The sequence below is a fragment of the Osmerus mordax genome, chromosome 17 (genome assembly GCF_038355195.1).
Source record: "Osmerus mordax isolate fOsmMor3 chromosome 17, fOsmMor3.pri, whole genome shotgun sequence".
Lineage (NCBI taxonomy): Eukaryota > Metazoa > Chordata > Actinopteri > Osmeriformes > Osmeridae > Osmerus > Osmerus mordax.
This window is the reverse complement of record NC_090066.1, coordinates 16176339-16201636: the sequence shown is the minus strand read 5'-3', so window position 1 is coordinate 16201636 and position 25298 is coordinate 16176339. Positions and strand designations below refer to the sequence as shown.

Below are 25298 nucleotides of genomic sequence, written 5' to 3'. Positions count from 1 at the left end.
GCAAGAAGTGAATACATGTCGTTACGGATAAGGCGTCTGACTTATGGTGAGAAGATTGAGAGTCGCTTCCTGGTTAACCACAGCATTGTGTTCCTTTCTCTGAACTGGGTCCATCTTGACTCCTCTCAAGCTGTTGAAGATGCCTAATTAAGGAATAGTGTTCTCGTAATTGGAAACAAGCTATCTCAAAATGTTTGCGGTTAATTCTTAAGCAAGAGACCACTTGGCGTAATTGATAGGGCATCTGACTTCGGATCAGAAGATTAAGGGTGCGAGTCCCTTTCGTGGTTGTCATCAGCATGATGGATCTTGATTTCTGTTGAAGAGCTTTAAAAGCTGTAAGTTGTTCTCGTTTTTGGAATCAAGCCATCTCAAAGTGTTGATCTTATCTTGATGGATCGCGACTCCAGTCGAGCTGTCGAAGATGCTTGATGGAAAAAGTTGTTCCCATGTTGTAGGAAACAGTCTGTCTCAAAGTGTGTGGTTAAATTAGCAAGAAGTGAATACATGTCGTTACGGATAAGGCGTCTGACTTAAGGAATAGTGTTCTCGTAATTGGAAACAAGCTATCTCAAAATGTTTATGGTTAGTTCTGAAGCAAGAGACCACGTGGCCTAATGGACAAGGCGTCTGACTTCGGATCAGAAGATTAAGGGTTCGAGTCCCTTCATGGTTGTCATCAGCATGATGGATCTTGATTGCTGTTGAAGAGGTTTAAAAGCCAGAAGTTGGTCTCGTTTTTGGAAAAAAGCCATCTCAAAGTGTTGATCTGAACTTGATGGATCGCGACTCCAGTCGAGCTGTCGAAGATGCTTGATGGAAAAAGTTGTTCCTATGTTGTAGGAAACAGTCTGTCTCAAAGTGTGTGTGGTTAAATTAGCAAGAAGTGAATACATGTCGTTACGGATAAGGCGTCTGGCTTATGGTGAGAAGATTGAGAGTCGCTTCCTGGTTGTCCACAGAATTGTGTTCCTTTCTCTGAACTAGATCCATCTTGACTCCTCTCAAGCTGTTGAAGATGCCTAATTAAGGAATGGTGTTTTTGTAATTGGAAACAAGCTATCTCAAAATGTTTGTGGTTAATTCTTAAGCAAGAGACCACGTGGCCTAATGGATAAGGTGTCTGACTTCAAATCAGAAGATTAAGGGTTCAAGTCCCTTTGTGGCTGTCATCAGCATGATGGATCTTCATTGCTGTTGAAGAGCTTTGAAAGCCATAAGTTGTTCTCGTTTTTGGAATCAAGCCATCTCAAAGTGTTGATCTGAACTTGATGGATCGTGACTCAAGTCGAGCTGTCGAAGATGCTTGATGGAAAAAGTTGTTCCCATGTTGTAAGAAACAGTCTGTCTCAAAGTGTGTGTGGTTAAATTAGCAAGAAGTGAATACATGTCGTTACGGATAAGGCGTCTGGCTTATGGTGAGAAGATTGAGAGTCGCTTCCTGGTTGTCCACAGAATTGTGTTCCTTTCTCTGAACTAGATCCATCTTGACTCCTCTCAAGCTGTTGAAGATGCCTAATTAAGGAATGGTGTTTTTGTAATTGAAAACAAGCTATCTCAAAATGTTTGTTGTTAATTCTTAAGCAAGAGACCACGTGGCCCAATGGATAAGGCGTCTGACTTCAAACCAGAAGATTAAGGGTTCAAGTCCCTTTGTGGCTGTCATCAGCATGATGGATCTTCATTGCTGTTGAAGAGCTTTGAAAGCCATAAGTTGTTCTCGTTTTTGGAATCAAGCCATCTCAAAGTGTTGATCTGAACTTGATGGATCGCGACTCCAGTCGAGCTGTCGAAGATGCTTGATGGATAAAGTTGTTCCCATGTTGTAGGAAACAGTCTGTCTCAAAGTGTGTGTGGTTAAATTAGCAAGAAGTGAATACATGTCGTTACGGAAAAGGCATCTGACTTAAGGAATAGTGTTCTCGTAATTGGACACAAGCTATCTCAAAATGTTTATGGTTAGTTCTGAAGCAAGAGACCAAGTGGCCTAATGGATAAGGCGTCTGACTTCGGATCAGAAGATTAAGGGTTCGAGTCCCTTCGTGGTTGTCATCAGCATGATGGATCTTGATTGCTGTTGAAGAGCTTTAAAAGCCATAAGTTGGTCTCGTTTTTGGAAAAAAGCCATCTCAAAGTGTTGATCTGAACTTGATGGATCGCGACTCCAGTCGAGCTGTCGAAGATGCTTGATGGAAAAAGTTGTTCCCATGTTGTAGGAAACAGTCTGTCTCAAAGTGTGTGTGGTTAAATTAGCAAGAAGTGAATACATGTCGTTGCGGATAAGGCGTCTGGCTTATGGTGAGAAGATTGAGAGTCGCTTCCTGGTTGTCCACAGAATTGTGTTCCTTTCTCTGAACTAGATCCATCTTGACTCCTCTCAAGCTGTTGAAGATGCCTAATTAAGGAATGGTGTTCTTGTAATTGGAAACAAGCTATGTCAAAATGTTTGTGGTTAAATCTTAAGCAAGAGACCACGTGGCCTAATGGATAAGGCGTCTGACTTCGGATCAGAAGATTAAGGGTTCGAGTCCCTTCGTGGTTGTCATCAGCATGATGGATCTTGATTGCTGTTGAAGAGCTTTAAAAGCCAGAAGTCGGTCTCGTTTTTGGAAAAAAGCCATCTCAAAGTGTTGATCTGAACTTGATAAATCAAGTCGAGCTGTCAAAGATGCTTGATTGGAAAAGTAGTTCCCATGTTGTAGGAAACAGTCTGTCTCAAAGTGTGTGTGGTTAAATTAGCAAGAAGTGAATACATGTCGTTACGGATAAGGCGTCTGACTTATGGTGAGAAGATTGAGAGTCGCTTCCTCGTTGTCCACAGAATTGTGTTCCTTTCTCTGAACTAGATCCATCTTGACTCCTCTCAAGTTGTTGAAGATGCCTAATTAAGGAATGGTGTTCTTGTAATTGGAAACAAGCTATCTCAAAATGTTTGTGGTTAATTCTTAAGCAAGAGACCACGTGGCCTAATGGATAAGGCGTCTGACCTCGGATCAGAAGATTAAGGGTTCGAGTCCCTTTGTGGTTATCATCAGCATGATGGATCTTGATTGCTGTTGAAGAGCTTTAAAAGCCATAAGTTGTTCTCGTTTTTGAAAACAAGCCATCTCAAAGTGTTGATCTGAACTTGATGGATCGCGACTCCAGTCGAGCTGTCGAAGATGCTTGATGGAAAAAGTTGTTCACATGTTGTAGGAAACAGTCTGTCTCAAAGTGTGTGTGGTTAAATTAGCAAGAAGTGAATACATGTCGTTTCGGATAAGGCGTCTGACTTATGGTGAGAAGATTAAGAGTCGCTTCCTCGTTGTCCACAGAATTGTGTTCCTTTCTCTGAACTGGGTCCATCTTGATTCCTCTCAAGCTGTTGAAGATGCCTAATTAAGGAATGGTGTTCTTGTAATTGGAAACAAGCTATCTCAAAATGTTTGTGGTTAATTCGTAAGCAAGAGACCACTTGGCGTAATCGATAGGGCATCTGACTTCGGATCAGAAGATTAAGGGTTCGAGTCCCTTCGTGGTTGTCATCAGCATGATGGATCTTGATCGCTGTTGAAGAGCTTTAAAAGCCATAAATTGTTCTCGTTTTTGGAAACAAGCCATCTCAAAGTGTTGACCTGAACTTGATGGATCGCGACTCCAGTCGAGCTGTCGAAGATGCTTGATGGAAAAAGTTGTTCACATGTTGTAGGAAACAGTCTGTCTCAAAGTGTGTGTGGTTAGATCAGCAAGAAGTGAATACATGTCGTTACGGATAAGGCGTCTGCCTTAAGGAATAGTGTTCTCGTAATTGGAAACAATCTATCTAAAAATTTTTGTGGTTATTCTGAAGCAAGAGACCACGTGGCGTAATCGATAAGGCGTCTGACTTTGGATCAGAAGATTAAGGGTTCGAGTCAGTTCGTGGTTGTCATCAGCATGATGGACCTTTATTGCTGTTGAAGAGCTTTAAAAGCCATAGGTTGTTCTCGTTTCTGGAATCAAGCCATCTCAAAGTGTTGAACTGAACTTGATGGATTGCGACTCCAGTCGAGCTGTCGAAGATGCTTGATGGAAAAAGTTGTTCACATGTTGTAGGAAACAGTCTGTCCCAAAGTGTGTGTGGTTAAATCAGCAAGAAGTGAATACATGTCGTTACGGATTAGGCGTCTGACTTATGCTGAGACGATTGAGAATCGCTTCCTGGTTGTCCACAGAATTGTGTTCTTTTCTCTGAACTAGATCCATCTTGACTCCTCTCAAGCTGTTGAAGATGCCTAATTAAGGAATGGTGTTCTTGTAATTGGAAACAAGCTATCTCAAAATGTTTGTGGTTAATTCGTAAGCAAGAGACCACTTGGCGTAATCGATAGGGCATCTGACTTCGGATCAGAAGATTAAGGGTTCGAGTCCCTTTGTGGCTGTCATCAGCATGATGGATCTTCATTGCTGTTGAAGAGCTTTAAAAGCCATAAGTTGTTCTCGTTTTTGGAATCAAGCCATCTCAAAGTGTTGATCTGAACTTGATGGATCGCGACTCCAGTCGAGCTGTCAAAGATGCTTGATGCATAAAGTTGTTCCCATGTTGTAGGAAACAGTCTGTCTCAAAGTGTGTGTGGTTAAATTAGCAAGAAGTGAATACATGTCGTTACGGAAAAGGCATCTGACTTAAGGAATAGTGTTCTCGCAATTGGAAACAAGCTATCTCAAAATGTTTATGGTTAGTTCTGAAGCAAGAGACCACGTGGCCTAATGGATAAGGCGTCTGACTTCGGATCAGAAGATTAAGGGTTCGAGTCCCTTCGTGGTTGTCATCAGCATGATGGATCTTGATTGCTGTTGAAGAGCTTTAAAAGCCAGAAGTTGTTCTCGTTTTTGGAAACAAGCCATCTCAAAGTGTTGATCTGAACTTGATAAATCAAGTCGAGCTGTCAAAGATGCTTGATTGGAAAAGTTGTTCCCATGTTGTAGGAAACAGTCTGTCTCAAAGTGTGTGTGGTTAAATTAGCAAGAAGTGAATACATGTCGTTGCGGATAAGGCGTCCGGCTTATGGTGAGAAGATTGAGAGTCGCTTCCTGGTTGTCCACAGAATTGTGTTCCTTTCTCTGAACTAGATCCATCTTGACTCCTCTCAAGCTGTTGAAGATGCCTAATTAAGGAATGGTGTTCTTGTAATTGGAAACAAGCTATGTCAAAATGTTTGTGGTTAATTCTTAAGCAAGAGACCACGTGGCCTAATGGATAAGGCGTCTGACTTCGGATCAGAAGATTAAGGGTTCGAGTCCCTTCGTGGTTGTCATCAGCATGATGGATCTTGATTGCGGTTGAAGAGCTTTAAAAGCCAGAAGTTGGTCTCGTTTTTGGAAAAAAGCCATCTCAAAGTGTTGATCTGAACTTGATAAATCAAGTCGAGCTGTCAAAGATGCTTGATTGGAAAAGTAGTTCCCATGTTGTAGGAAACAGTCTGTCTCAAAGTGTGTGTGGTTAAATTATCAAGAAGTGAATACATGTCGTTACGGATAAGGCGTCTGACTTATGGTGAGAAGATTGAGAGTCGCTTCCTCGTTGTCCACAGAATTGTGTTCCTTTCTCTGAACTGGGTCCATCTTGATTCCTCTCAAGCTGTTGAAGATGCCTAATTAAGGAATGGTGTTCTTGTAATTGGAAACAAGCTATCTCAAAATGTTTGTGGTTAATTCGTAAGCAAGAGACCACTTGGCGTAATCGATAGGGCATCTGACTTCGGATCAGAAGATTAAGGGTTCGAGTCCCTTCGTGGTTGTCATCAGCATGATGGATCTTGATCGCTGTTGAAGAGCTTTAAAAGCCATAAATTGTTCTCGTTTTTGGAAACAAGCCATCTCAAAGTGTTGACCTGAACTTGATGGATCGCGACTCCAGTCGAGCTGTCGAAGATGCTTGATGGAAAAAGTTGTTCACATGTTGTAGGAAACAGTCTGTCTCAAAGTGTGTGTGGTTAGATCAGCAAGAAGTGAATACATGTCGTTACGGATAAGGCGTCTGCCTTAAGGAATAGTGTTCTCGTAATTGGAAACAATCTATCTAAAAATGTTTTTGGTTACTTCTGAAGCAAGAGACCACGTGGCGTAATCGATAAGGCGTCTGACTTTGGATCAGAAGATTAAGGGTTCGAGTCAGTTCGTGGTTGTCATCAGCATGATGGACCTTTATTGCTGTTGAAGAGCTTTAAAAGCCATAGGTTGTTCTCGTTTCTGGAATCAAGCCATCTCAAAGTGTTGAACTGAACTTGATGGATTGCGACTCCAGTCGAGCTGTCGAAGATGCTTGATGGAAAAAGTTGTTCACATGTTGTAGGAAACAGTCTGTCCCAAAGTGTGTGTGGTTAAATCAGCAAGAAGTGAATACATGTCGTTACGGATTAGGCGTCTGACTTATGCTGAGACGATTGAGAATCGCTTCCTGGTTGTCCACAGAATTGTGTTCTTTTCTCTGAACTAGATCCATCTTGACTCCTCTCAAGCTGTTGAAGATGCCTAATTAAGGAATGGTGTTCTTGTAATTGGAAACAAGCTATCTCAAAATGTTTGTGGTTAATTCGTAAGCAAGAGACCACTTGGCGTAATCGATAGGGCATCTGACTTCGGATCAGAAGATTAAGGGTTCGAGTCCCTTTGTGGCTGTCATCAGCATGATGGATCTTCATTGCTGTTGAAGAGCTTTAAAAGCCATAAGTTGTTCTCGTATTTGGAATCAAGCCAACTCAAAGTGTTGATCTGAACTTGATGGATCGCGACTCCAGTCGAGCTGTCAAAGATGCTTGATGCATAAAGTTGTTCCCATGTTGTAGGAAACAGTCTGTCTCAAAGTGTGTGTGGTTAAATTAGCAAGAAGTGAATACATGTCGTTACGGAAAAGGCATCTGACTTAAGGAATAGTGTTCTCGCAATTGGAAACAAGCTATCTCAAAATGTTTATGGTTAGTTCTGAAGCAAGAGACCACGTGGCCTAATGGATAAGGCGTCTGACTTCGGATCAGAAGATTAAGGGTTCGAGTCCCTTCGTGGTTGTCATCAGCATGATGGATCTTGATTGCTGTTGAAGAGCTTTAAAAGCCAGAAGTTGTTCTCGTTTTTGGAAACAAGCCATCTCAAAGTGTTGATCTGAACTTGATAAATCAAGTCGAGCTGTCAAAGATGCTTGATTGGAAAAGTTGTTCCCATGTTGTAGGAAACAGTCTGTCTCAAAGTGTGTGTGGTTAAATTAGCAAGAAGTGAATACATGTCGTTGCGGATAAGGCGTCCGGCTTATGGTGAGAAGATTGAGAGTCGCTTCCTGGTTGTCCACAGAATTGTGTTCCTTTCTCTGAACTAGATCCATCTTGACTCCTCTCAAGCTGTTGAAGATGCCTAATTAAGGAATGGTGTTCTTGTAATTGGAAACAAGCTATGTCAAAATGTTTGTGGTTAATTCTTAAGCAAGAGACCACGTGGCCTAATGGATAAGGCGTCTGACTTCGGATCAGAAGATTAAGGGTTCGAGTCCCTTCGTGGTTGTCATCAGCATGATGGATCTTGATTGCGGTTGAAGAGCTTTAAAAGCCAGAAGTTGGTCTCGTTTTTGGAAAAAAGCCATCTCAAAGTGTTGATCTGAACTTGATAAATCAAGTCGAGCTGTCAAAGATGCTTGATTGGAAAAGTAGTTCCCATGTTGTAGGAAACAGTCTGTCTCAAAGTGTGTGTGGTTAAATTATCAAGAAGTGAATACATGTCGTTACGGATAAGGCGTCTGACTTATGGTGAGAAGATTGAGAGTCGCTTCCTCGTTGTCCACAGAATTGTGTTCCTTTCTCTGAACTGGGTCCATCTTGATTCCTCTCAAGCTGTTGAAGATGCCTAATTAAGGAATGGTGTTCTTGTAATTGGAAACAAGCTATCTCAAAATGTTTGTGGTTAATTCGTAAGCAAGAGACCACTTGGCGTAATCGATAGGGCATCTGACTTCGGATCAGAAGATTAAGGGTTCGAGTCCCTTCGTGGTTGTCATCAGCATGATGGATCTTGATCGCTGTTGAAGAGCTTTAAAAGCCATAAATTGTTCTCGTTTTTGGAAACAAGCCATCTCAAAGTGTTGACCTGAACTTGATGGATCGCGACTCCAGTCGAGCTGTCGAAGATGCTTGATGGAAAAAGTTGTTCACATGTTGTAGGAAACAGTCTGTCTCAAAGTGTGTGTGGTTAGATCAGCAAGAAGTGAATACATGTCGTTACGGATAAGGCGTCTGCCTTAAGGAATAGTGTTCTCGTAATTGGAAACAATCTATCTAAAAATGTTTTTGGTTACTTCTGAAGCAAGAGACCACGTGGCGTAATCGATAAGGCGTCTGACTTTGGATCAGAAGATTAAGGGTTCGAGTCAGTTCGTGGTTGTCATCAGCATGATGGACCTTTATTGCTGTTGAAGAGCTTTAAAAGCCATAGGTTGTTCTCGTTTCTGGAATCAAGCCATCTCAAAGTGTTGAACTGAACTTGATGGATTGCGACTCCAGTCGAGCTGTCGAAGATGCTTGATGGAAAAAGTTGTTCACATGTTGTAGGAAACAGTCTGTCCCAAAGTGTGTGTGGTTAAATCAGCAAGAAGTGAATACATGTCGTTACGGATTAGGCGTCTGACTTATGCTGAGACGATTGAGAATCGCTTCCTGGTTGTCCACAGAATTGTGTTCTTTTCTCTGAACTAGATCCATCTTGACTCCTCTCAAGCTGTTGAAGATGCCTAATTAAGGAATGGTGTTCTTGTAATTGGAAACAAGCTATCTCAAAATGTTTGTGGTTAATTCGTAAGCAAGAGACCACTTGGCGTAATCGATAGGGCATCTGACTTCGGATCAGAAGATTAAGGGTTCGAGTCCCTTTGTGGCTGTCATCAGCATGATGGATCTTCATTGCTGTTGAAGAGCTTTAAAAGCCATAAGTTGTTCTCGTATTTGGAATCAAGCCAACTCAAAGTGTTGATCTGAACTTGATGGATCGCGACTCCAGTCGAGCTGTCAAAGATGCTTGATGCATAAAGTTGTTCCCATGTTGTAGGAAACAGTCTGTCTCAAAGTGTGTGTGGTTAAATTAGCAAGAAGTGAATACATGTCGTTACGGAAAAGGCATCTGACTTAAGGAATAGTGTTCTCGCAATTGGAAACAAGCTATCTCAAAATGTTTATGGTTAGTTCTGAAGCAAGAGACCACGTGGCCTAATGGATAAGGCGTCTGACTTCGGATCAGAAGATTAAGGGTTCGAGTCCCTTCGTGGTTGTCATCAGCATGATGGATCTTGATTGCTGTTGAAGAGCTTTAAAAGCCAGAAGTTGTTCTCGTTTTTGGAAACAAGCCATCTCAAAGTGTTGATCTGAACTTGATAAATCAAGTCGAGCTGTCAAAGATGCTTGATTGGAAAAGTTGTTCCCATGTTGTAGGAAACAGTCTGTCTCAAAGTGTGTGTGGTTAAATTAGCAAGAAGTGAATACATGTCGTTGCGGATAAGGCGTCCGGCTTATGGTGAGAAGATTGAGAGTCGCTTCCTGGTTGTCCACAGAATTGTGTTCCTTTCTCTGAACTAGATCCATCTTGACTCCTCTCAAGCTGTTGAAGATGCCTAATTAAGGAATGGTGTTCTTGTAATTGGAAACAAGCTATGTCAAAATGTTTGTGGTTAATTCTTAAGCAAGAGACCACGTGGCCTAATGGATAAGGCGTCTGACTTAGGATCAGAAGATTAAGGGTTCGAGTCCCTTCGTGGTTGTCATCAGCATGATGGATCTTGATTGCTGTTGAAGAGCTTTAAAAGCCAGAAGTTGGTCTCGTTTTTGGAAAAAAGCCATCTCAAAGTGTTGATCTGAACTTGATAAATCAAGTCGAGCTGTCAAAGATGCTTGATTGGAAAAGTAGTTCCCATGTTGTAGGAAACAGTCTGTCTCAAAGTGTGTGTGGTTAAATTAGCAAGAAGTGAATACATGTCGTTACGGATAAGGCGTCTGACTTATGGTGAGAAGATTGAGAGTCGCTTCCTCGTTGTCCACAGAATTGTGTTCCTTTCTCTGAACTGGGTCCATCTTGATTCCTCTCAAGCTGTTGAAGATGCCTAATTAAGGAATGGTGTTCTTGTAATTGGAAACAAGCTATCTCAAAATGTTTGTGGTTAATTCGTAAGCAACAGACCACTTGGCGTAATCGATAGGGCATCTGACTTCGGATCAGAAGATTAAGGGTTCGAGTCCCTTCGTGGTTGTCATCAGCATGATGGATCTTGATCGCTGTTGAAGAGCTTTAAAAGCCATAAATTGTTCTCGTTTTTGGAAACAAGCCATCTCAAAGTGTTGACCTGAACTTGATGGATCGCGACTCCAGTCGAGCTGTCGAAGATGCTTGATGGAAAAAGTTGTTCACATGTTGTAGGAAACAGTCTGTCTCAAAGTGTGTGTGGTTAGATCAGCAAAAAGTGAATACATGTCGTTACGGATAAGGCGTCTGCCTTAAGGAATAGTGTTCTCGTAATTGGAAACAATCTATCTAAAAAGAATTGTGGTTACTTCTGAAGCAAGAGACCACGTGGCGTAATCGATAAGGCGTCTGACTTTGGATCAGAAGATTAAGGGTTCGAGTCAGTTCGTGGTTGTCATCAGCATGATGGACCTTTATTGCTGTTGAAGAGCTTTAAAAGCCATAGGTTGTTCTCGTTTCTGGAATCAAGCCATCTCAAAGTGTTGAACTGAACTTGATGGATTGCGACTCCAGTCGAGCTGTCGAAGATGCTTGATGGAAAAAGTTGTTCACATGTTGTAGGAAACAGTCTGTCCCAAAGTGTGTGTGGTTAAATCAGCAAGAAGTGAATACATGTCGTTACGGATTAGGCATCTGACTTATGCTGAGACGATTGAGAATCGCTTCCTGGTTGTCCACAGAATTGTGTTCTTTTCTCTGAACTAGATCCATCTTGACTCCTCAAGCTGTTGAAGATGCCTAATTAAGGAATGGTGTTCTTGTAATTGGAAACAAGCTATCTCAAAATGTTTGTGGTTAATTCGTAAGCAAGAGACCACTTGGCGTAATCGATAGGGCATCTGACTTCGGATCAGAAGATTAAGGGTTCGAGTCCCTTTGTGGCTGTCATCAGCATGATGGATCTTCATTGCTGTTGAAGAGCTTTAAAAGCCATAAGTTGTTCTCGTTTTTGGAATCAAGCCATCTCAAAGTGTTGATCTGAACTTGATGGATCGCGACTCCAGTCGAGCTGTCGAAGATGCTTGATGGATAAAGTTGTTCCCATGTTGTAGGAAACAGTCTTTCTCAAAGTGTGTGTGGTTAAATTAGCAAGAAGTGAATACATGTCGTTACGGATAAGGCGTCTGACTTATGGTGAGAAGATTAAGAGTCGCTTCCTCGTTGTCCACAGAATTGTGTTCCTTTCTCTGAACTGGGTCCATCTTGATTCATCTCAAGGTGTTGAAGATGCCTAATTAAGGAATGGTGTTCTTGTAATTGGAAACAAGCTATCTCAAAATGTTTGTGGTTAATTTTTAAGCAAGAGACCACGTGGCCTAATGGATAAGGCGTCTGACCTCGGATCAGAAGATTAAGGGTTCGAGTCCCTTTGTGGTTATCATCAGCATGATGGATCTTGATTGCTGTTGAAGAGCTTTAAAAGCCATAAGTTGTTCTAGTTTTTGAAAACAAGCCATCTCAAAGTGTTGATCTGAACTTGATGGATCGCGACTCCAGTCGAGCTGTCGAAGATGCTTGATGGAAAAAGTTGTTCACATGTTGTAGGAAACAGTCTGTCTCAAAGTGTGTGTGGTTAAATTAGCAAGAAGTGAATACATGTCGTTTCGGATAAGGCGTCTGACTTATGGTGAGAAGATTAAGAGTCGCTTCCTCGTTGTCCACAGAATTGTGTTCCTTTCTCTGAACTGGGTCCATCTTGATTCCTCTCAAGCTGTTGAAGATGCCTAATTAAGGAATGGTGTTCTTGTAATTGGAAACAAGCTATCTCAAAATGTTTGTGGTTAATTCGTAAGCAAGAGACCACTTGGCGTAATCGATAGGGCATCTGACTTCGGATCAGAAGATTAAGGGTTCGAGTCCCTTCGTGGTTGTCATCAGCATGATGGATCTTGATCGCTGTTGAAGAGCTTTAAAAGCCATAAATTGTTCTCGTTTTTGGAAACAAGCCATCTCAAAGTGTTGACCTGAACTTGATGGATCGCGACTCCAGTCGAGCTGTCGAAGATGCTTGATGGAAAAAGTTGTTCACATGTTGTAGGAAACAGTCTGTCTCAAAGTGTGTGTGGTTAGATCAGCAAGAAGTGAATACATGTCGTTACGGATAAGGCGTCTGCCTTAAGGAATAGTGTTCTCGTAATTGGAAACAATCTATCTAAAAATTTTTGTGGTTATTCTGAAGCAAGAGACCACGTGGCGTAATCGATAAGGCGTCTGACTTTGGATCAGAAGATTAAGGGTTCGAGTCAGTTCGTGGTTGTCATCAGCATGATGGACCTTTATTGCTGTTGAAGAGCTTTAAAAGCCATAGGTTGTTCTCGTTTCTGGAATCAAGCCATCTCAAAGTGTTGAACTGAACTTGATGGATTGCGACTCCAGTCGAGCTGTCGAAGATGCTTGATGGAAAAAGTTGTTCACATGTTGTAGGAAACAGTCTGTCCCAAAGTGTGTGTGGTTAAATCAGCAAGAAGTGAATACATGTCGTTACGGATTAGGCGTCTGACTTATGCTGAGACGATTGAGAATCGCTTCCTGGTTGTCCACAGAATTGTGTTCTTTTCTCTGAACTAGATCCATCTTGACTCCTCTCAAGCTGTTGAAGATGCCTAATTAAGGAATGGTGTTCTTGTAATTGGAAACAAGCTATCTCAAAATGTTTGTGGTTAATTCGTAAGCAAGAGACCACTTGGCGTAATCGATAGGGCATCTGACTTCGGATCAGAAGATTAAGGGTTCGAGTCCCTTTGTGGCTGTCATCAGCATGATGGATCTTCATTGCTGTTGAAGAGCTTTAAAAGCCATAAGTTGTTCTCGTTTTTGGAATCAAGCCATCTCAAAGTGTTGATCTGAACTTGATGGATCGCGACTCCAGTCGAGCTGTCAAAGATGCTTGATGCATAAAGTTGTTCCCATGTTGTAGGAAACAGTCTGTCTCAAAGTGTGTGTGGTTAAATTAGCAAGAAGTGAATACATGTCGTTACGGAAAAGGCATCTGACTTAAGGAATAGTGTTCTCGCAATTGGAAACAAGCTATCTCAAAATGTTTATGGTTAGTTCTGAAGCAAGAGACCACGTGGCCTAATGGATAAGGCGTCTGACTTCGGATCAGAAGATTAAGGGTTCGAGTCCCTTCGTGGTTGTCATCAGCATGATGGATCTTGATTGCTGTTGAAGAGCTTTAAAAGCCAGAAGTTGTTCTCGTTTTTGGAAACAAGCCATCTCAAAGTGTTGATCTGAACTTGATAAATCAAGTCGAGCTGTCAAAGATGCTTGATTGGAAAAGTTGTTCCCATGTTGTAGGAAACAGTCTGTCTCAAAGTGTGTGTGGTTAAATTAGCAAGAAGTGAATACATGTCGTTGCGGATAAGGCGTCCGGCTTATGGTGAGAAGATTGAGAGTCGCTTCCTGGTTGTCCACAGAATTGTGTTCCTTTCTCTGAACTAGATCCATCTTGACTCCTCTCAAGCTGTTGAAGATGCCTAATTAAGGAATGGTGTTCTTGTAATTGGAAACAAGCTATGTCAAAATGTTTGTGGTTAATTCTTAAGCAAGAGACCACGTGGCCTAATGGATAAGGCGTCTGACTTCGGATCAGAAGATTAAGGGTTCGAGTCCCTTCGTGGTTGTCATCAGCATGATGGATCTTGATTGCGGTTGAAGAGCTTTAAAAGCCAGAAGTTGGTCTCGTTTTTGGAAAAAAGCCATCTCAAAGTGTTGATCTGAACTTGATAAATCAAGTCGAGCTGTCAAAGATGCTTGATTGGAAAAGTAGTTCCCATGTTGTAGGAAACAGTCTGTCTCAAAGTGTGTGTGGTTAAATTATCAAGAAGTGAATACATGTCGTTACGGATAAGGCGTCTGACTTATGGTGAGAAGATTGAGAGTCGCTTCCTCGTTGTCCACAGAATTGTGTTCCTTTCTCTGAACTGGGTCCATCTTGATTCCTCTCAAGCTGTTGAAGATGCCTAATTAAGGAATGGTGTTCTTGTAATTGGAAACAAGCTATCTCAAAATGTTTGTGGTTAATTCGTAAGCAAGAGACCACTTGGCGTAATCGATAGGGCATCTGACTTCGGATCAGAAGATTAAGGGTTCGAGTCCCTTCGTGGTTGTCATCAGCATGATGGATCTTGATCGCTGTTGAAGAGCTTTAAAAGCCATAAATTGTTCTCGTTTTTGGAAACAAGCCATCTCAAAGTGTTGACCTGAACTTGATGGATCGCGACTCCAGTCGAGCTGTCGAAGATGCTTGATGGAAAAAGTTGTTCACATGTTGTAGGAAACAGTCTGTCTCAAAGTGTGTGTGGTTAGATCAGCAAGAAGTGAATACATGTCGTTACGGATAAGGCGTCTGCCTTAAGGAATAGTGTTCTCGTAATTGGAAACAATCTATCTAAAAATGTTTTTGGTTACTTCTGAAGCAAGAGACCACGTGGCGTAATCGATAAGGCGTCTGACTTTGGATCAGAAGATTAAGGGTTCGAGTCAGTTCGTGGTTGTCATCAGCATGATGGACCTTTATTGCTGTTGAAGAGCTTTAAAAGCCATAGGTTGTTCTCGTTTCTGGAATCAAGCCATCTCAAAGTGTTGAACTGAACTTGATGGATTGCGACTCCAGTCGAGCTGTCGAAGATGCTTGATGGAAAAAGTTGTTCACATGTTGTAGGAAACAGTCTGTCCCAAAGTGTGTGTGGTTAAATCAGCAAGAAGTGAATACATGTCGTTACGGATTAGGCGTCTGACTTATGCTGAGACGATTGAGAATCGCTTCCTGGGGCCTGTTGCACAAAAGTAGAATTAAGACATCCGGGATAAATGACTCAGCTGAGCTCAATGAAGCCAAAACATGTGCGTCCAGGCTTAATTGGTTGCACAAAGACCAAGCCAGGATGAGCAGACACGGATTCATTAAGCCAGGTGAAACCAATCCTGGATAGGTGCGCGCTCACGGCTCACTCAAATAGACCCCGCCACAGATCACAGATTAACTGATTTACCATGGCAACTAGAGCCGCGTACTTTTCCCCGTCGGAAGCACAAATCCTCATGGAGGCATACGAGGAGGTAAAAGATATAATTAAGAAGAAAGGCAACACCGCCACAGTGATAAAGCAAAGAGAAAAAGCGTGGCAAAGTATTGCAGACCGCCTGAATGCGTAAGTAGTGCACAATTACATACTCACCGCTCCGCTGAAACATCACAATTACAATTCAAATATTTAATTCACATCTCCAAAAATGCAGTTGTACTGTAATTATGAAACGGTTAAATTTTTTATTGAAATGCACTGCAGATATGAGTGAAATTGTGTAAAGTAACTCCATCACACTGTATAAAGCTATGATAAATTTTTTGATATTTTTACTGAAAACAAGACAAAAATACCAAGTAATTTTTTGCAGTGTGACTCCATTAAATATGTGTGTGTGTGTGTAGATTAAACATGAACGGGCCAAAACGGACATGGCAGCAGGTCAAAATCAAATACAAGAACATTCTGCAGAATGGTATGGTCCCTGACTAATATTTAACAAAGCACAAGCATATATTGTACCCAGAAGGTGCCTGCTCACACATTGTCTGTACTGTTTTAGCAGTGAAAAAGAATACCCACAGACAAGGCACGGGTGGTGGGTCACCAAAGGCTGACCTTACCCCAGCAGAGGACATGGCCTTGGAGCTAAATAAAGGCAGGCCCGTCTTAGAGGGGATCCCTGGGGGGAAAGAGACGAGCATAGGTTCCTCCCAAGATGCCACCCGCTTCATTCAAGGTATGTCCTTCCATCTCTACATGGGATACAACCACATTCATATTGAATCAATTTGGACTGTCTGACTTTGGTTTACCTATTGCCTTGCAGTGTCTGGCAGCACTGTGTTCCTGTTAGAGCCACCAGCACAAGCACCAGACGATGCTGATCCAGTGAGTACTCCATCAAAGGCATACTGTAGGCCTGGCATGTCTTGTCTACTAGCTTCAATATGAATCCGATTAAATGTGATAGGGTGAAGGCCCCAGTGCAGCAGCAACAGCACATGATGGAGACGATGATGAGGAGGAGACCATCTCTCTGGATTCCAGAAGGCATGAGGTATCATGTTAAGACTGTGAAAGTACTATTTACTCTACAATGGTGAGGAGTCCTCATCAAAATCAAAAAATCTAATTTCTTTTACAGGACCCAGATGCTATACAGTGGGAAAACCAGCCTGGCAACATAGTGCGTATTAATAAAAGGACACCACATCCTGCCAAATTCCAGCTGCGCTAATTGTATTGTGTTCACAGAGCTCACAAGCTATCAGAAAGTTGTATGGCAACCACCTCCGGCGCCAAATAGAACTGGCAGACATAGACATTCAGTACAAGAAGAAAAAGATGGAAAATCTTGCACTGGAGTCCGAAATAAAAAAGAGGACAATTAGGAAACTGGACCTTGAAATAAAAAAACTTGAGAGGGAGGTGAGATATGCCTTCAATGTACACTGTATGCTAACTGTAACACAAATGTATTAATCATTATTTTTCTTTCCTCCCCCAGCTCCAAGAAGATGACACAGCTGAAAATAAAAATTAGGTATATTCTCGTAAAGTCAAGTGAGCCATGACATATGAGCTCTTATTGTGAGCACACAGGACGGTGGCATCTTTCTAAGGTTTTTTTTATTTTCCCAGCAATCAGTACAACCAAGTCATCGTTATAAGGCATCGCCCTCTTTTGCCCACCCCCCCAGCACCAGGTGTGGCCACTAGCCTATATGAAGGCCCAAAATTGTGTGTTCCTTTCTGCTCTGACAATGGCATGCCCATTCGTGCGAGATGTGGTGGATGAAGAAGCACTTGTGCTGAGGAGAGCCTTCAGGCGAGAAAGGGTCTTCAGGGACCGGTTGGACCCACTGGCCTTCCCTGATGACCATCTATATGAAAGATACAGGTTTTCTGCAGATGGCATCAGGTATCTATGCAGACTACTGGGTCCCAGGATTAAGCACCGCACTGCACGGAGCCATGCACTGAGTGTGGAGCAAATGGTTTGTGTGGCCTTGCGCTTTTTTGCTAGTGGAGCCTTCCTGTACTCAGTGGGGGATGCAGAACAGCTGAACAAGGCCACAATTTGCCGCACAATAAGGAGTGTGTGTCTGGCTATCAAAGCATTAGCAGATGTCTTCATCTCCTTCCCTGGCCACAGAAGACTCTGTGACATCAAAGAGGAGTTCTATAGGATTGCAGGTAAGAGGATCTACAAATTACAGGACAACTGTTAACACATAGTAGGATACTCATTACTTTGTGTGACAGGTTTCCCCAATGTCATTGGTGCAGTGGACTGCACACACATAAGGATAAAAGCCCCCTCAGGTGCCCATGAGGCCGATTTTGTGAATAGGAAATCCTTTCACAGCATTAATGTTCAGGTGAACATAACTTTTTGATATTGTCCATTGACGAACACTCTGCATTGCCAGTGATGTGCATTGATTGGTGTAATATTCCTCATCTTATGATTTCAGATGGTCTGCAATGCTGACTGTGTGATCAGCAATGTTGTGGCAAAATGGCCTGGCTCAGTCCATGACTCCAGAATCTTTCGGGCCTCTGAAATCTATCAGTGCCTATCACAAGGTAAGCCACACAACCCCTATTTATAACCATCATGGCTGTGTCAAGAATATCACTGTGTTTATGAGGTAGTAATGATGAGATTTTGTGTTGACAGGTGAATTCTCTGGTGTGTTGCTGGGAGACAGGGGGTATGGCTGCCAGCCTTTTCTCCTGACACCTTTCACAGACCCCCAGGAAGCACAGCAGGCCTACAACCATGCCCATGCCAGGACCAGGGCCAGAGTTGAAATGACCTTTGGCCTCCTGAAGGCACGCTTTCACTGCCTTCACAAATTAAGGGTCAGCCCTGTTAGGGCATGTGATATTACTGTGGCTTGTGCTGTCCTCCACAATGTGGCCTGCCTGAGGAAGGAGAGGGCCCCCAGAGTGCCACCAGCCATGGACTGGGACAATCCGGCAATCTTCCCTGATGACGACAGTGGTCGGCTGCTGAGGGACCAATATGTGTTGAATTATTTTAGTTAGTATGTGTGCTTTCAATTTTGGTTAAATATGTCCTGCGGTGGCAGAGGAATTTGGGTTTTTTTGGGTTCGTTTTTTTACGAATTTGGCCTCTTATGATGTTTGTGCGGTATACTGTGTGTAATACAAGGCTGCAGGGAGGCTACTGCATCCATTCATTTGTCTGTTCAGTTGATGTGTATGGATTTGTCCTGCATTTATTTTAGTGTGCAGACATGCAGGGTGTGTTATATACAGACCTTTGAATGTGTATGTATCATTTTGTATAATATGCTTGGATTCTGTGCTTTCCATCTTGTAGAGTCACTGTGACTTCAGTTTCGAAAGGAGCTGATGGTTTACCTGCTTTGTTTTGTCCTTATTCAATAAAGGAACATAATGTTACACATTGTGTTTTTATATTCATATGGAATGTGTATTTGTTTATATGACAGAGTACTAGGGCCACACTGAAGAAAAAGGATAAAGTCATAAATTTATGAGGCTGGTTCTTTCTGCAGAAAAGCTACATATTGTTTTTACAGTTTTGATACTTATGACAATGTGATACTTAATATTCTGGCACATCAGCATGTCTTTGTTTATGAAACCATACTGAAGTACAATTTCACGAAATGCCCCACATCTGTCATTTTAACAACTGTCCTCCTTTAAAACAACTGGTTACAATATTATGACTTGTGTTTTTTTCCCCTCTGTGGCCCTAATATTCTATCATTTTATATATAGCCTTATAGTCTATGGGAAACTGTAAATTATCTAATGATAGCAACATCATCTAAAAATCATTTTTTATCCAAAATCATTGAAATTAATGATCACAAACGTTTAAATAATGACAGTGGGTCTAGTTATATGTGATAACAATGTATAGTGAGCAGTGAAATAACTATTGGTTTCCATTTGTGGTGACTGCTGACTGACATTAGGGATGAGATTAAATAGATCCTGGAATTTAGCCTGGTCTGGAGCAGGCTAGCTCCACAGAATAAATCTCCATGGTAATTTATACCATAACATATCCTCCTGCCCCCTATCCATCTTTAGTGCAACCGGATTACGGATCAATTGAGCCAGGATCACCAAGATATCCTGGCTTAATCCCTTATCCTAGTTTTGTGCAACAGGCCCCTGGTTGTCCACAGAATTGTGTTCTTTTCTCTGAACTAGATCCATCTTGACTCCTCTCAAGCTGTTGAAGATGCCTAATTAAGGAATGGTGTTCTTGTAATTGGAAACAAGCTATCTCAAAATGTTTGTGGTTAATTCGTAAGCAAGAGACCACTTGGCGTAATCGATAGGGCATCTGACTTCGGATCAGAAGATTAAGGGTTCGAGTCCCTTTGTGGCTGTCATCAGCATGATGGATCTTCATTGCTGTTGAAGAGCTTTAAAAGCCATAAGTTGTTCTCGTATTTGGAATCAAGCCAACTCAAAGTGTTGATCTGAACTTGATGGATCGCGACTCCAGTCGAGCTGTCAAAGATGCTTGATGCATAAAGTTGTTCCCATGTTGTAGGAAACAGTCTGTCTCAAAGTGTGTGTGGTTAAATTAGCAAGAAGTGAATACATGTCGTTACGGAAAAGGCATCTGACTTAAGGAATAGTGTTCTCGCAATTGGAAACAAGCTATCTCAAAATGTTTATGGTTAGTTCTGAAGCAAGAGACCACGTGGCCTAATGGATAAGGCGTCTGACTTCGGATCAGAAGATTAAGGGTTCGAGTCCCTTCGTGGTTGTCATCAGCATGATGGATCTTGATTGCTGTTGAAGAGCTTTAAAAGCCAGAAGTTGTTCTCGTTTTTGGAAACAAGCCATCTCAAAGTGTTGATCTGAACTTGATAAATCAAGTCGAGCTGTCAAAGATGCTTGATTGGAAAAGTTGTTCCCATGTTGTAGGAAACAGTCTGTCTCAAAGTGTGTGTGGTTAAATTAGCAAGAAGTGAATACATGTCGTTGCGGATAAGGCGTCCGGCTTATGGTGAGAAGATTGAGAGTCGCTTCCTGGTTGTCCACAGAATTGTGTTCCTTTCTCTGAACTAGATCCATCTTGACTCCTCTCAAGCTGTTGAAGATGCCTAATTAAGGAATGGTGTTCTTGTAATTGGAAACAAGCTATGTCAAAATGTTTGTGGTTAATTCTTAAGCAAGAGACCACGTGGCCTAATGGATAAGGCGTCTGACTTCGGATCAGAAGATTAAGGGTTCGAGTCCCTTCGTGGTTGTCATCAGCATGATGGATCTTGATTGCTGTTGAAGAGCTTTAAAAGCCAGAAGTTGGTCTCGTTTTTGGAAAAAAGCCATCTCAAAGTGTTGATCTGAACTTGATGGATCGCGACTCCAGGCGAGCTGTCGAAGATGCTTGATGGAAAAAGTTGTTCACATGTTGTAGGAAACAGTCTGTCTCAAAGTGTGTGTGGTTAAATTAGCAAGAAGTGAATACATGTCGTTACGGATAAGGCGTCTGACTTATGGTGAGAAGATTGAGAGTCGCTTCCTGGTTAACCACAGCATTGTGTTCCTTTCTCTGAACTGGGTCCATCTTGACTCCTCTCAAGCTGTTGAAGATGCCTAATTAAGGAATAGTGTTCTCGTAATTGGAAACAAGCTATCTCAAAATGTTTGCGGTTAATTCTTAAGCAAGAGACCACTTGGCGTAATTGATAGGGCATCTGACTTCGGATCAGAAGATTAAGGGTGCGAGTCCCTTTCGTGGTTGTCATCAGCATGATGGATCTTGATTTCTGTTGAAGAGCTTTAAAAGCTGTAAGTTGTTCTCGTTTTTGGAATCAAGCCATCTCAAAGTGTTGATCTTATCTTGATGGATCGCGACTCCAGTCGAGCTGTCGAAGATGCTTGATGGAAAAAGTTGTTCCCATGTTGTAGGAAACAGTCTGTCTCAAAGTGTGTGGTTAAATTAGCAAGAAGTGAATACATGTCGTTACGGATAAGGCGTCTGACTTAAGGAATAGTGTTCTCGTAATTGGAAACAAGCTATCTCAAAATGTTTATGGTTAGTTCTGAAGCAAGAGACCACGTGGCCTAATGGACAAGGCGTCTGACTTCGGATCAGAAGATTAAGGGTTCGAGTCCCTTCATGGTTGTCATCAGCATGATGGATCTTGATTGCTGTTGAAGAGGTTTAAAAGCCAGAAGTTGGTCTCGTTTTTGGAAAAAAGCCATCTCAAAGTGTTGATCTGAACTTGATGGATCGCGACTCCAGTCGAGCTGTCGAAGATGCTTGATGGAAAAAGTTGTTCCTATGTTGTAGGAAACAGTCTGTCTCAAAGTGTGTGTGGTTAAATTAGCAAGAAGTGAATACATGTCGTTACGGATAAGGCGTCTGGCTTATGGTGAGAAGATTGAGAGTCGCTTCCTGGTTGTCCACAGAATTGTGTTCCTTTCTCTGAACTAGATCCATCTTGACTCCTCTCAAGCTGTTGAAGATGCCTAATTAAGGAATGGTGTTTTTGTAATTGGAAACAAGCTATCTCAAAATGTTTGTGGTTAATTCTTAAGCAAGAGACCACGTGGCCTAATGGATAAGGTGTCTGACTTCAAATCAGAAGATTAAGGGTTCAAGTCCCTTTGTGGCTGTCATCAGCATGATGGATCTTCATTGCTGTTGAAGAGCTTTGAAAGCCATAAGTTGTTCTCGTTTTTGGAATCAAGCCATCTCAAAGTGTTGATCTGAACTTGATGGATCGTGACTCAAGTCGAGCTGTCGAAGATGCTTGATGGAAAAAGTTGTTCCCATGTTGTAAGAAACAGTCTGTCTCAAAGTGTGTGTGGTTAAATTAGCAAGAAGTGAATACATGTCGTTACGGATAAGGCGTCTGGCTTATGGTGAGAAGATTGAGAGTCGCTTCCTGGTTGTCCACAGAATTGTGTTCCTTTCTCTGAACTAGATCCATCTTGACTCCTCTCAAGCTGTTGAAGATGCCTAATTAAGGAATGGTGTTTTTGTAATTGAAAACAAGCTATCTCAAAATGTTTGTTGTTAATTCTTAAGCAAGAGACCACGTGGCCCAATGGATAAGGCGTCTGACTTCAAACCAGAAGATTAAGGGTTCAAGTCCCTTTGTGGCTGTCATCAGCATGATGGATCTTCATTGCTGTTGAAGAGCTTTGAAAGCCATAAGTTGTTCTCGTTTTTGGAATCAAGCCATCTCAAAGTGTTGATCTGAACTTGATGGATCGCGACTCCAGTCGAGCTGTCGAAGATGCTTGATGGATAAAGTTGTTCCCATGTTGTAGGAAACAGTCTGTCTCAAAGTGTGTGTGGTTAAATTAGCAAGAAGTGAATACATGTCGTTACGGAAAAGGCATCTGACTTAAGGAATAGTGTTCTCGTAATTGGACACAAGCTATCTCAAAATGTTTATGGTTAGTTCTGAAGCAAGAGACCAAGTGGCCTAATGGATAAGGCGTCTGACTTCGGATCAGAAGATTAAGGGTTCGAGTCCCTTCGTGGTTGTCATCAGCATGATGGATCTTGATTGCTGTTGAAGAGCTTTAAAAGCCATAAGTTGGTCTCGTTTTTGGAAAAAAGCCATCTCAAAGTGTTGATCTGAACTTGATGGATCGCGACTCCAGTCGAGCTGTCGAAGATGCTTGATGGAAAAAGTTGTTCCCATGTTGTAGGAAACAGTCTGTCTCAAAGTGTGTGTGGTTAAATTAGCAAGAAGTGAATACATGTCGTTGCGGATAAGGCGTCTGGCTTATGGTGAGAAGATTGAGAGTCGCTTCCTGGTTGTCCACAGAATTGTGTTCCTTTCTCTGAACTAGATCCATCTTGACTCCTCTCAAGCTGTTGAAGATGCCTAATTAAGGAATGGTGTTCTTGTAATTGGAAACAAGCTATGTCAAAATGTTTGTGGTTAAATCTTAAGCAAGAGACCACGTGGCCTAATGGATAAGGCGTCTGACTTCGGATCAGAAGATTAAGGGTTCGAGTCCCTTCGTGGTTGTCATCAGCATGATGGATCTTGATTGCTGTTGAAGAGCTTTAAAAGCCAGAAGTCGGTCTCGTTTTTGGAAAAAAGCCATCTCAAAGTGTTGATCTGAACTTGATAAATCAAGTCGAGCTGTCAAAGATGCTTGATTGGAAAAGTAGTTCCCATGTTGTAGGAAACAGTCTGTCTCAAAGTGTGTGTGGTTAAATTAGCAAGAAGTGAATACATGTCGTTACGGATAAGGCGTCTGACTTATGGTGAGAAGATTGAGAGTCGCTTCCTCGTTGTCCACAGAATTGTGTTCCTTTCTCTGAACTAGATCCATCTTGACTCCTCTCAAGTTGTTGAAGATGCCTAATTAAGGAATGGTGTTCTTGTAATTGGAAACAAGCTATCTCAAAATGTTTGTGGTTAATTCTTAAGCAAGAGACCACGTGGCCTAATGGATAAGGCGTCTGACTTCGGATCAGAAGATTAAGGGTTCGAGTCCCTTCGTGGTTGTCATCAGCATGATGGATCTTAATTGCTGTTGAAGAGCTTTAAAAGCCAGAAGTTGGTCTCGTTTTTGGAAAAAAGCCATCTCAAAGTGTTGATCTGAACTTGATGGATCGCGACTCCAGGCGAGCTGTCGAAGATGCTTGATGGAAAAAGTTGTTCACATGTTGTAGGAAACAGTCTGTCTCAAAGTGTGTGTGGTTAAATTAGCAAAAAGTGAATACATGTTGTTACGGATAAGGCGTCTGACTTATGGTGAGAAGATTGAGAGTCGCTTCCTGGTTGTCCACAGCATTGTGTTCCTTTCTCTGAACTGGGTCCATCTTGACTCCTCTCAAGCTGTTGAAGATGCCTAATTAAGGAATAGTGTTCTCGTAATTGGAAACAAGCTATCTCAAAATGTTTGCGGTTAATTCTTAAGCAAGAGACCACTTGGCGTAATTGATAGGGCATCTGACTTCGGATCAGAAGATTAAGGGTTTGAGTCCCTTCTTGTTTGTCATCAGCATGATGGATCTTGATTGCTGTTGAAGAGCTTTAAAAGCCGTAAGTTGTTCTCGTTTTTGGAATGCCTGCTGTTGACCGTTTTCTATATATTGAACATCTCCCTTTCTAATTTTACAGGTGAATGTGAATGTTGGCCCGCACAGGCCCCGTACCAAAAGACATGTTGAAAGAGGATTGCACTGCTGTACAAATTGTCCATGTATAGTACTACATGGCCTTCTCTCAGGTGTGCAGAGCAAGTAAGGTCAGCACAAAGCGACCCATCCCTGCTGAACATCATCTAAATCGTTGAGCACCTAATTCCTTGGTGTACCAGCAGCGGCTGAAAGCCCATCTCCCATCCCACATCTTCACCACACTGCATAGAGCAGTGTTTCCCACACCTTCTTTCTGGGGACCCATATTTGGGTGTGCTCAAGCCTTCGGCGAGAGCACAACCATTGTTCTCTCACATATATATTTATTTATTATTATTATTTATTTTCGCCCCCCTAAGGATCAGTCAATATTTGGACTACATACACAACGGCGGTGTCAAAAGGTTTGTCTTGGTAGCGATTGCGTTGGTTGTATTTTTATTTACGTTCCGTTGCATGGTTTAAGTAGAAATTGCGTTTTTGTGGTGAAAAGTGAAGCTAACGGTGGCTAATTTGCTAGCCACAGTCACTGACGTTACTAACGTCACTACGTCACGAAAACACGCGTGACTACCTGTAGCAGAACATTCGTTTCACATCTGTTAACTTGGGGGATAGATAGGCTATCTATAGCTTTACTGCAAGGCAGCTGCAGGAACGCCACAAGCAAAGAGGCCAGGGTGATAACTATTTACTCATTTTACTTTGTGATGTGAAACACAATTATGAAATGTAATGTACAATATTAGCTGATATTATTAAGGAAGTAGGCCCACATCTACTTTTGGAAACGGTAGTCTACTATTTCACTGAAGCATTAGCATCATGACATTAGCCTCTGTTGCCCGGGCAACACATACTACAGTGGTCTATGATGCATTTGTTTTCAA

At 42.0% G+C, this 25298-nt stretch overlaps 1 protein-coding gene and 13 non-coding genes across 16 annotated transcripts; all 14 read left to right on the top strand.

The window, feature by feature from the left end:
• Window positions 1–2469: 2469 nt before the first annotated feature.
• trnar-ucg (transfer RNA arginine (anticodon UCG)) lies at window positions 2470–2542 on the top strand. The gene has a single exon. It is a non-coding gene; the product is annotated as a tRNA-Arg (tRNA).
• A 2172-nt stretch (window positions 2543–4714) lies between these two features.
• Window positions 4715–4787, top strand: trnar-ucg (transfer RNA arginine (anticodon UCG)). The gene has a single exon. It is a non-coding gene; the product is annotated as a tRNA-Arg (tRNA).
• A 413-nt stretch (window positions 4788–5200) lies between these two features.
• Window positions 5201–5273, top strand: trnar-ucg (transfer RNA arginine (anticodon UCG)). The gene has a single exon. It is a non-coding gene; the product is annotated as a tRNA-Arg (tRNA).
• A 1680-nt stretch (window positions 5274–6953) lies between these two features.
• On the top strand, window positions 6954–7026 carry trnar-ucg (transfer RNA arginine (anticodon UCG)). Its single transcript has one exon. It is a non-coding gene; the product is annotated as a tRNA-Arg (tRNA).
• A 413-nt stretch (window positions 7027–7439) lies between these two features.
• Window positions 7440–7512, top strand: trnar-ucg (transfer RNA arginine (anticodon UCG)). The gene has a single exon. It is a non-coding gene; the product is annotated as a tRNA-Arg (tRNA).
• Window positions 7513–9192: 1680 nt separating this feature from the next.
• trnar-ucg (transfer RNA arginine (anticodon UCG)) lies at window positions 9193–9265 on the top strand. Its single transcript has one exon. It is a non-coding gene; the product is annotated as a tRNA-Arg (tRNA).
• A 413-nt stretch (window positions 9266–9678) lies between these two features.
• Window positions 9679–9751, top strand: trnal-uag (transfer RNA leucine (anticodon UAG)). Its single transcript has one exon. It is a non-coding gene; the product is annotated as a tRNA-Leu (tRNA).
• Window positions 9752–13294: 3543 nt separating this feature from the next.
• Window positions 13295–13367, top strand: trnar-ucg (transfer RNA arginine (anticodon UCG)). The gene has a single exon. It is a non-coding gene; the product is annotated as a tRNA-Arg (tRNA).
• Window positions 13368–13780: 413 nt separating this feature from the next.
• On the top strand, window positions 13781–13853 carry trnar-ucg (transfer RNA arginine (anticodon UCG)). Its single transcript has one exon. It is a non-coding gene; the product is annotated as a tRNA-Arg (tRNA).
• Window positions 13854–15008: 1155 nt separating this feature from the next.
• Window positions 15009–18721, top strand: LOC136960319 (putative nuclease HARBI1). 3 transcript variants are annotated; one of them, XM_067254767.1, is made up of 13 exons: window positions 15009–15383; window positions 15665–15735; window positions 15823–15999; window positions 16090–16151; window positions 16234–16320; window positions 16408–16449; window positions 16518–16691; window positions 16771–16793; window positions 17140–17184; window positions 17290–17459; window positions 17529–17644; window positions 17741–17852; window positions 17947–18721. In XM_067254767.1, the coding sequence occupies exons 1-13, from the start codon at window positions 15226–15228 to the stop codon at window positions 18315–18317; spliced, it is 1608 nt and encodes a 535-aa protein (XP_067110868.1). In that variant the 5' UTR covers window positions 15009–15225; the 3' UTR covers window positions 18318–18721. The 3 variants fall into 3 exon arrangements, with proteins under 3 accessions (XP_067110868.1, XP_067110867.1, XP_067110866.1); XM_067254766.1 differs by having other exon boundaries at window positions 17140–17459; window positions 17553–17644; XM_067254765.1 differs by having other exon boundaries at window positions 17140–17459.
• Window positions 18722–19980: 1259 nt separating this feature from the next.
• Window positions 19981–20053, top strand: trnar-ucg (transfer RNA arginine (anticodon UCG)). The gene has a single exon. It is a non-coding gene; the product is annotated as a tRNA-Arg (tRNA).
• A 413-nt stretch (window positions 20054–20466) lies between these two features.
• trnar-ucg (transfer RNA arginine (anticodon UCG)) lies at window positions 20467–20539 on the top strand. The gene has a single exon. It is a non-coding gene; the product is annotated as a tRNA-Arg (tRNA).
• Window positions 20540–23211: 2672 nt separating this feature from the next.
• On the top strand, window positions 23212–23284 carry trnar-ucg (transfer RNA arginine (anticodon UCG)). The gene has a single exon. It is a non-coding gene; the product is annotated as a tRNA-Arg (tRNA).
• A 413-nt stretch (window positions 23285–23697) lies between these two features.
• Window positions 23698–23770, top strand: trnar-ucg (transfer RNA arginine (anticodon UCG)). Its single transcript has one exon. It is a non-coding gene; the product is annotated as a tRNA-Arg (tRNA).
• The last annotated feature ends 1528 nt before the right edge of the window (window positions 23771–25298 follow it).